This window comes from Micropterus dolomieu, linkage group LG15 (genome assembly GCF_021292245.1).
Source record: "Micropterus dolomieu isolate WLL.071019.BEF.003 ecotype Adirondacks linkage group LG15, ASM2129224v1, whole genome shotgun sequence".
Lineage (NCBI taxonomy): Eukaryota > Metazoa > Chordata > Actinopteri > Centrarchiformes > Centrarchidae > Micropterus > Micropterus dolomieu.
Window position 1 is genome coordinate 17,439,318 of NC_060164.1, and position 10,385 is coordinate 17,449,702.

The 10,385-nt window shown below is 41.6% G+C and overlaps 1 protein-coding gene across 3 annotated transcripts in view; it reads right to left on the bottom strand.

The window, feature by feature from the left end:
* Positions 1–374: 374 nt before the first annotated feature.
* Positions 375–10,385, bottom strand: part of mgmt (O-6-methylguanine-DNA methyltransferase) — a 19,570-nt gene continuing 9,559 nt past the window's right edge. For all 3 annotated transcript variants that reach the window (XM_046071228.1, XM_046071229.1, XM_046071227.1), the window contains exons 3-5: positions 8,605–8,765; positions 4,070–4,209; positions 375–1,145 (exon numbers count right to left, since the gene is read on the bottom strand). In XM_046071228.1, the coding sequence (XP_045927184.1) occupies positions 1,017–1,145; positions 4,070–4,209; positions 8,605–8,765 (430 nt within the window). In that variant the 3' untranslated portion in view covers positions 375–1,016. The remainder of the gene's footprint in view (positions 1,146–4,069; positions 4,210–8,604; positions 8,766–10,385) is intronic.

Sequence of the window (10,385 nt, forward strand, 5' to 3'; positions counted from 1 at the left end):
TTAAAGCAACTGCTTTTTCTAAACACGCACCACCACTGCTGCCCTCTCCATATGATCGTTTTAAAGAAATAATAATTCTTCCCAGAGGGATTACACGGGGTTGTGATGAAAAATAACATAAGATATAAACATTTAAGTTGGAGATTAAATGTGCATGATGAGTTTCAAGGTTGAAATGTTGATTTCTGTTTCCCGTTCTGTACTGCCCTCTAATGGAAAACGCTACTCAGAAATAAAAAAGGGAACTCTAACATACAGAGAGCTGCAGCGAGGAGAGAAGACATAGAGCATAATTAATTATGAGCTGAACTGAGAGAACGCTACGTGAAATCAATTTTTAAATTAAATACAATTAATATGATGAAAAGGTAGGATTTGTCATTTTGAGATGCATTTATTTAAACATGTCTAATGTAACAAAAGTACAGTATATAATGCGTAAGACATCTCCACTCTAGGTGGATTATAAGGCAAGAGCAAACAATGAGATCTAAATGAAGACAAAACAAATGCTCCACTACAAAGCTTTGTAGCAGTAAAATTCAGAGCCTTTATCACTGGATGTTGAACAAAGCATTCACTTGGCAGGAAATTAAAAAACCAACGAGAGGTACAAAGACTAATTCTGCTCAGGAAAAAAAAACAACAACAACAACAATGCAAGAGACATATTTTTAAGGGAATAATAATTCTTTAGAAAAACCATTCCAGCACTATCTGGCAAACGCAACGGAGACCCACGGGAGCATATGTTTGTAATTCCTACTGTTCTCTGTTTAAGTTATTTTTGTACATTCTAATTCTGCAACAACTCTGTATCACATTAACTATGCAGCATCTCTATTCTTAGATTTTAAAAAAGGAGGATAAACTGAATATCTACAAGTAACTCCAGTTGTTCCACAGTGTGTGCCAAGCACGCTAAACTTTATGGCCCTGTTTTGTGTTCTTAAAAAAAATTCTTTGTGTGTGTGTGTGTGTGTACTGAATGAAGGACAGTTGGCCTCTGTTATGCTTTAGCCTTCCCCTCTCTGCCTCTCATGGGTGAGCAGCCATTGTTTGAGATGGTCGCCCTTGCCGCTCATGTACGGCCCACTCTGTCCACTGCTAGAAATGACTCGGTGGCAGGGGATGAGGAGAGGAACCTGGCACACACAAACAGAGAGAGAAAATTCAATTCTGAGGAAATAAACACACTTATTATGCAAGAACATTTTGACATGGAAACAGAGACACTTTTATCTTTATAAATTCAGTAAAACCATATTTTCAGTGTACAAGTTTTAAACTTTAAAAAATATCCATGAAGGATCATTACTGTTACCCCAAAACTATGATGGGTTAGTAAAAAAACTAATATTTGAGAAGAGTAATATACGGATCGGAGCTTAAAAAATCAACTGCTTTCTTTTTCTCAGGTCGACATTTATTGTCGCAGCAACACAACAGTTGGAGCTGTTGATAGTAGATATGTATTATGTATTAAAGGAACTCTGATTTACCACATAAACGGTTTGACTTAAAAGTAACCAACATGCAGAAAATATGAATCTGCACCTTCTTTTTTTTTTTTTTGCTTTTATATGTTCATGCACTGCATGAAAACAAAGTGCCACACCAGAAATGTCTGGTTTGATCCTGCACAAATCCACATTCAGGGTGATGGCTCAGTCTTTGGGTATAAATGTTTTTTACTCTTTAATAGTGTAAAGCAAAGAAGCAATCAAAAATTAATGGGCAAAAACACCAGCAGGATGAATATTCAATCGAGAGGGTGTCAACATTAAGATCTGATAACCCTGTGATCATTAAAAAGAGGAAGTCGGTGGAGCGTTTACTCTTGTTGCAGACGACTGCCAGGGGGGTCCCGAGTTCTTTGTAAACTAAATGGCTGGAGAAAGATTAAACAAGCAAGCCTAAAACACTTCGATCATTGTGAATTCAGAACAAGAAGAGTGGCAATGGTTGGAGTGAATCACAGCAATTATTTCTTTTAAAATATTCTTAATGTTGCCCTCATTTTGTTCTCGTTATACTAAATAGGAAAAACATCACAACTGCTGCTGCATTGTGACTGTTTTCCTCCAATTTAACCAATTTATCCTGACATGATGGCTGCTCCGCAAGCCCTTTATATAAAAGTAGGACATGCTGTGTGTTTCAGTTCAAATCCATCATTAAACCCGCTCCCATATCAACAGCAATAAAACTTTCCGAGCCCCAGATTAACCTTGCAGACAGAGAAATACTGCTCGAGTATTCCGATCAATACTGTTCCCCGGGTTTGGAGGGAGAGCAGGGTACCCTCAAGGCCTTCGGATCTGCCTCTTCACTTGGGGGGAAAAGAGCACTACACCAGGCTTATCAATACTCAAATCCTGGTGAAGAAGAAGTGCCACAGAGAGGCGAGGATCGATTGAGCACACTGAGCTTTTCACAGCTGAAGCCTGAGTGAAGCAGCGCTACTGACAAGTAATTGACACTGACAATCTGACTCTGGATCTGTATCAGGAGCTGAGGGCTCAGGCTCCCAGCCTCCCTGACGAAAGGAAAGAAATGTCTGTAAAACATGAGACTGAGAGGTATTGTACAGCCATCCAGAAGCAATGCCATTGGCTAATGTAACATATAAAGTATATAAAGAAAGTAGTTAAAACACACACAAGCAATTTTTTATGGTTTATTAGCATTTGTTCTGTTTGAAATTTGTTTTTGTTTAAATCATAAATTACTTTTCTTCCTACTTGAATAACAAAAACACTGTACTAAGATGAGGATGTACACAAGCAATTTCTCAGCACATATGAGGAAGAACATCTCACTGGCTGCATTTCTGCACAAGTGTTCTCTGCCTCACAGAGCACACCGGTGGTGCCCACAGCACTACATGGGCAGAGCTAAACGGGCTTTGATCAAAGGGTTTGATCAAAAGAAGACACACCACTTGCCCTCTAGCCCTCCATTCTGTACACAGTGGATTCATGGGCAAAATGATGCGGGCCAGGTTTCCTACCAGAATTGGAGATTTGCAGCGAACATCTACAGTAAAGACTAGAGAGAACGGGAACAAAAGGTGTGGGCTTAAAATTGTGCTGTAGGTAGACTTTTACTTCTCAGCCGTTCCCAGAGGGAGGCGTTTACTTCACCCATTGCACATATTCAAACACACCTACGGTTTAGATTACATATCCTGCATCAGAAAGACTTCTTAGAAATGATTTTATTGGAAATTTCTCGTGAAGTACACAAGTACTTTTTTCTTAAGTAGTGCCTCTTCAAGAAATTGAAACAAACCCGATGGGCTGAAAATCATTCTATATATCATCGTGTTTTTTGATCATATACGTTTAAATGTACCAACAGTGTAGTTTACATATCATATCGATTTATGAATTTCCATATTTGCTTATTCAGCTATTAACACATTCACCATTTAATTTTTTCATTTAACCTTTTTCAAAAGTCTTTTATGCAATTACAGCATAAAATATTGATGTAAATCCTTTAAATCCATTGAATTCATGTGTGTTTCACATTATCCAAATGACACTTTTAAATATTTCATTAGAGTCGTATGTGACCATTATCTTTATTATTGATTAATGTGATGATTATTTTCTCGATTAATTGTTAAGTCTATAATGGAAAATAGCCATCACAGTTTCCAAGGTGACGTTTTCAAATGTCTTGTTTTTATACAACCAACAGTCCAAAATGATATTCGGTTTGCAGTGAGATAAAACACAGAAAAGCAGCAAACCAACAAAAGGTGACTGATTAACAGATTATTAAAATAGTTGTAGATTAATATATTCTAGTCCCATCAATTAACTGACTAATCGTTGCAGCACTATATTTAATTCTGTAAGTGATGTCAGTACATTACCCATATAAAATGACTAACTATTTACTATTGGCAGCTTTAGTGTTGGTCCACTTGACAACAACATACACGATCTGATGCAGTTAATTAAAATCTAATAACAAACATAAAAACAATTACTTTTCCTATTTGACTAAATAAAGTAAGTAAGAGAGAAGCCTGTCAATCAATGTCAGTCACACTCACCGGGTTCCTCCTCATGGCCCCTCCCACCGCCCGCACCGCTCTGGGGTTTCCCACCATCTCAGCGAGGCGTTTGTACGAGACCGTCTCTCCAAACTTCACATCCCTCAGAAGTACCTGCAACACGCGGCTGGTGAACGCGTCTTTGCCACAAAGAAGAGGACAGAGAAGAGCGGGAGACAGAAGGAGAGAACAGAGGAAGCGAAATATTCTCATTTAATAAATCAAACTCAGACAGCTGACTGGGAGGGTGATGACAATATAACAACAGTTATCCACAACCAAGATTTTACTCCTTTGAAATAAACTAGTGTTCTGAATTTGAATCAAAAGTTTGAGGCATCCCTACAGTTTGATCGTCTTAGTTTTTCATAATGTCCAACCACATGAGGTCCGGTTCGTCTTCAAAAGGGCTCTGTATGACTCCCTTTTTTCTTTGCAATACTCATTAAGCAACTAAATACATCGAAGTCCCTCAATTTGACCTTAGAACTAGTATCAACACGCTACAGGAGCAGATGTGAGAAAATTATTTCTATGGCAGAAAAATCTAGGTTATGCTTTGAAAGGTCACAGCTAAAATTAAAAAAGTTCGCTCCTTCATTTAAAAGGATTAAGAGAGGCCAAAAAGACTGCAAATCTGCTCCAGATTTTTAATAATAATAATTTGAATGTTGCACACCATTTGTGGCAGTGGGATGACTTTGAGGTTAATCAGACCAATTTGTCCTTTTAATTGCTTTCTATTCAGAGTAGATTCATTATATCATCTTCACTTAAATGGCGGAATTCTTCAAATCATCCGCAGCTTAACCGACCACATTAACGGCTTTGATTTCATTAGCACTTTAGCAGTAGCATTATCTTTTTTTTTCTGGATTACCAGGCAGTGACTGAGAGGCATGTTTGTCTAGCTCTGATTGCTAAAGTATGTGAAGCATCTCCAAACCTTAAGACGTTGAAGCACCGAGCTTGTGTAGCAAGCGAACAACACTTCTCTTTGCACGGAGAACAAGATGGGGAACAATAGTCTCGTTATCAAGACGGGGGGTGACATTCTTCTAGTATATACATGTACTCAGTCATGAAAATTCAATTAGTGATCTCCCATTCTCTCTCATTTATATGGTCTAAGAGAGCACATGACAAGTGATCTATGAGAAATCCCTCTAAATTGGCATTGTGTGAAAACATGTCACACCCCTGTCTCTCTTCTACAGAGTGAACATCCTTTGCTCCCCAGGCTCCCTCGCTACCTTATAGTCACTCTCCGCTACACAAAGCCACGCGAACAAGGCAATTTGCCTAAACTGGGGGGAATAAGTGTAAAACCTAAAGGGGATATATTTGATTGATGCGCACCCATGTGAGTTCTTTGTCTTGAACAAGGCCCGTAGGTACTGTTTAATAATTTTTCAGGTAATAATCACGCTGTCAACGAGATGACGGGTTCTTACGCAGACAGACTTAATGTTATGAGGAGAGGAGATACACCCTTGAAATTTCTTTTTATGCATTATTCTCCCTCATAAAGCTCGGATTTGGCCATATGATGTGCGCGGTACATATTGATATCGCTTTGTCACTGGTGGGTAGATGACAACTTGCCCAGACTATGGCTATGACAAATCCCAGTTGATGCAAACGTTATTGACAAACAACCAAAGTCACTGTCACGCCAGCAGACACTGCTGATCACTTTCGCCTACAAGCAGACCGAGCAACAAGCTACAGGGCTGTTTACACCTTTTATAAATCCTGAGCAGTTCTTTTCCTGGAAGGTTTCACACTCAGTTTTTGTCCAAAACTGTTGGAGATGAGCTTTTATCTGCTGCTGTAGAGGTTAAAGAACTTTGCCCTCATCAGTGTTAGCGACAGAGACTTCATGCGGGTCACTCGGGGTGACCAGCAATGATTTGGAGCGCAGTCCCCTAGCCCCATACTTCATAAAAAGCCTAATACGGTGTGTCTGGGGTCAGGACCCTCTTTAGATCGGGGTGCAGTGATGTCAATTGTTTAAATAAAAGTTGAGAGGAACCACTTACATGTTTACAGACATCCCATAATTATGTCACAGGCCATTACCTACACCACAAGGCCAGGTGATAGGGCCACTGCAGAGGCAGAGACAGATTGAGCCACAGTAAAATCGAACAGATCTAAGGATTATGAACATATTGACATATATGATTGATTTGCTCATAATTTTGTTTATGAGAGCAATTTTGAAAAAACAACAACAATAAACTGAATTCCATCGGGCCTGCTAATGATAGATTTGGAGAGATGACTTCCAGCTGACAGTCCCCTCATACATGGCTGTGACAATAAAAAGACAATAGTGGAAATGGAGCTACCTCATTATCCTTTGTGTCTAATAGGAGGGAAGACTTTGACTCCCAGTCAAAGTGTCTCTTGAGTCTTGAGGGATCCATACTTTTGAAGGCTGACGGGGTGCTGATGATTCTCTGATTATTCGATATTCTGAAAACGTTCATTTCCCTAATTCCTCTCCACATCACAGGGGCGAGTCCTGGTGAGTGTCTCATCTCGCCCTGCGCTGTGCACAGGGGGAGGTTCAGGCTCCTGCAGGAACACAGTCATTTGGGCTTTGAAGAGCGCCCTTCCCCCCCTTTGCCAGGCCCCCTCCCTGCATATTCCCTGTGCCGCTTACTGAGACTAAGATCCTCTCGTCTGTTACATATGGATGTATAATTAATGAGATAAGAATATGCATCGTTTTAAGAACTCATGATGGTGTCTGTGTTTTTTGAGGGGGGGCAAATGTAAGTGCACGCACGCACAAACATGCACAAGCCCTCTGAGCAGGACACACGCACGCATTCGCCATTCCTCTACCTCTGACAACCAAACTTGTGTGTGATGTTGCGCATGACAATCAGTCAGACAGTATAGAAAACTGCACCTCGCATCTCCTTTCATGTCACCTCTGTTGCTCAGGTATATCATGACAGCTAATATGAAAAGTGGCTTGTTTTGTCAGAAATGTGTAAATAAACATGGCAACACTTCAAGTGAAGGTCACAACTCAATATTACATGACAAGTGCAGCGAGAGCGCTGTCGCGTTCGGGTTCTCCCACAAGATAACTGAGCAAACAAAAGTTGGTTGTCACAGATTGTAATGACCTGATTAAACTTGTATTTTTTTCACAGGCAGGCAGCCCCTGCATGACTTGATCTGGTAAGAATTTGTACAGCAGTAAGGCAAAAACTAATCCTTATTATTTGTGAATCAACAAGCAAAAAAAAAAAAGGAAAACTGCTATTTTTCCTCCCTCAAAAGACAAATACTCTTGATGCTTACATTTAACATTTTTAAACTGGCATGGCCTATGGTTCTGACTACTGAGAGCAATCCAAGCCTAAACCCTGTATTTACTGAGCCCCAAAACAACAGGCGAGGGAGAGAGGTGGAACACAGCACAATCACCTATTCAGATCAGGTACTAATGAAGAATTCCATCTATCCTGAAATTTAATTAAAACCCCAAAGACTTCAGATGAGATGCGATTTGAAAGAGCCTGGGGCTGGTACACAAGCACTTGGTGGCGAAGGGAATCACACTGAAAGTTGATATCGTAATTGGTCCTGATGTATTTCTGCATTGCCTTTGCCGGAGCGTGGGACTCATAGCAGTATACAGGGTCTCGATGGAGTACCTGCTCATTGAAAATGCCATCACTCAAGCACTGCAGATCTGCATGAAATTAGAGAGCAACTAAGGCCTGATTGCAGGGGAAGAGAGGCACAATTGTTAAATGCATATATTAGAGTTTTTTTCTCCCTATGTAGGTGTGCTTCTGGGTCTAAATGAGCGCTTATGAAAATCTTTACGTTTGAATGCAATGAGCGTCTCAGTGTGACAAAGAAATAATCTGTAATTGTTTTTTCAAAAATGGCATGGGTGCGATAAGTTTATGATTTCAAAAATGAGTTGTCAGGCTGAAAGTGTTGTTTGTTTCCTCGAAACAAAAAACGCCAGGGATAATTAATTCCTCGTTTTGTTCCTCTGCGCCCTCAATCATTCGCTCTCCAGTCACAACTACTGATTGAAAGGACGCTAATTGTCCATTTTTTGGGGTGCTTTCATTTTACTCGCCCTAAGTGACTGGTCAAGCCAACAATAAGCTCATTCAAACTTTACCACCATTCACATGTTGTCATTGAAAAAAATAAAGCTTCCTGTCTGAAAATGTCAAGAGTGGAATTCGATCAGTTTCAAAGAATGTGCCAAGAATCATGGAAAAGCTTGCCAAGACTAACACGCGTGGTAAGAGCTGCCACAGATTACTGAACCAAGTTACAGCTCTGTGTTCTGTTCTCTCTCCTTCGCTCACCCACTCACTCGCTTTTCCTCTGCTCTCGCTCCCTCACTCGCTCTCTCTCTCTCTCTCTCAGCCATAAAATACTTCATTATAACACAGTGAGCCAGTGAGTGTAAGTGATGTAACTGACAATTAAGAGTGAAAGCCTGATCCCAGTCATGGCTCTGCAAATATTTATCCATGACAGACCTCCTTGCAGGGCGGGGTGGTGAAAGGCAGGGAGCGGGAGACTCCCAGTGGTCTGCGGCTCACTGAAGTACGCCTGGAGCCATTCAATGCAGCGCTGCAACTCGGGGCTCATTTCTGCCGGGCTATCGTTGACCACACAGCTCAGGAGGGCCTCGCTGCTCCTGTGAGGGATATAAGGCAGGATGGGGAGTTGAGGTGGGGATCAGAGGAGCAATCATAATACCCAATTCTTTGTTGAATAGTGCTAAAATATGTCACAAGAGTGTAAGAACGTGCCATGGGTGACACAGATGCAAGATGACATAATTTGCTGAGTGAAACTAAAGTTGTTAATCAAGATGTGTTCTTCTCAAGTTTTGAATTTCACAGGTGCTCTTGTCACTGGGCTGTGACAAATAACAGAGCTGTGAAAGACAGAAAGCTAGAGAAAATATAAAGACGGTGGATATATATTTATATGAAGTGCAGCATGATAGAGTATTAAAGAAAACATTGTCAGATCATAAGGAATGGTGCTAACAGTTTATTTCAAACAACTTTAAAGAAGCAGAACCAGTTTCCAAAAAAAAAAAAAAAAAAAGAGTTTTCAAAAGTCTTGCAGCTGTTTTACGGAAAAAAGTTAAGAGCACAGCGTTAACAACAGTTTCAACTCTGCTTGGGTCTAGTTTATAGTTCATGACAAGAATAAATGGATTTTTTTTGGCCAGAGCGGTGCTGGCCAGCAAAGCGCTGCACTTGGACGTGCATCTTAGCATGAGTAGATGCTTGGAGGAATTTGCCGATGGTTGAGTTGGCATCACTTAACAGCTGAATTTCTCTCCGCTGCTGACCACCCCCCAGGTCAATGCAAGCAGACTGACCCATATTTGACACTTAAAGACCCTACTGGGAAGGTCCTCTCTTAGCATGTGCATTACTGCAAAGTGGACCTCAAGCTGTGTTGTGGATCTAAAGCAGGCCGCCAATTCCATTAACTGGTGTACAGGACTTATAAATAAATAATATCACCATTTAAGTGCCCCTTTTTCAAAATTGGCTTATCCTGTATGGTATTAATAATAGACATTTACTTTGTTAAACACACAGACCGTCTCTCTCTTGCCTGCCGTAACAACACGGCCCTAAAGTGTTTTTACACTTCTGCAGGTCACAGTTTGAGCAACGTTTTATATTGGACACGTGAAGCTGAGGTTTACTGGAGTGTTATGACTGAGCAGGTCAGTTTTCAGGGAACCGCTCTGCCTGCTAGTTTGTGGCTGTGTGATGAAAATCTCCTGGGTGCTGTTTAACAGTGGGTGTAAATACAGTAAAATGTGTAAATACTCTCATTTCTAAATAAACCACACAGCAGTTTATAGTTGAGTGGTGAAAACTCGGAAACCCACCGGCGGGTCCTGTGCTGAGACCCACTCAAACAATGGCCATGGCTCATGGCAATCTCTGTCGGCATGGGTGAGTGCCCAGCCAGCCTCTACTTGTCATTGTCTCTCCTTTCTATCCCTCCCCTCCCTACCACCCCTTCCTCCCCCGCCAGTTCTCCCTCCTCATTTCCCCCTCTCTATTTCTCTATCCTCCCACTCCAGCTCTTTTGGCTCCCCACCACCTACACCCCCAGACCCACCACCACCATCCCCCTACCTCTCTTTCTGTTAGCAAGGATCTTCAGGCCACTGTTCCTTCTCTACAGCCCCCCCCCCCCCCCCCCCCCCCCCCCCCCCCCCCCCCCCCCCCCCCCCCCCCCCCCCCCCCCCCCCCCCCCCCCCCCCCCCCCCCCCCCCCCC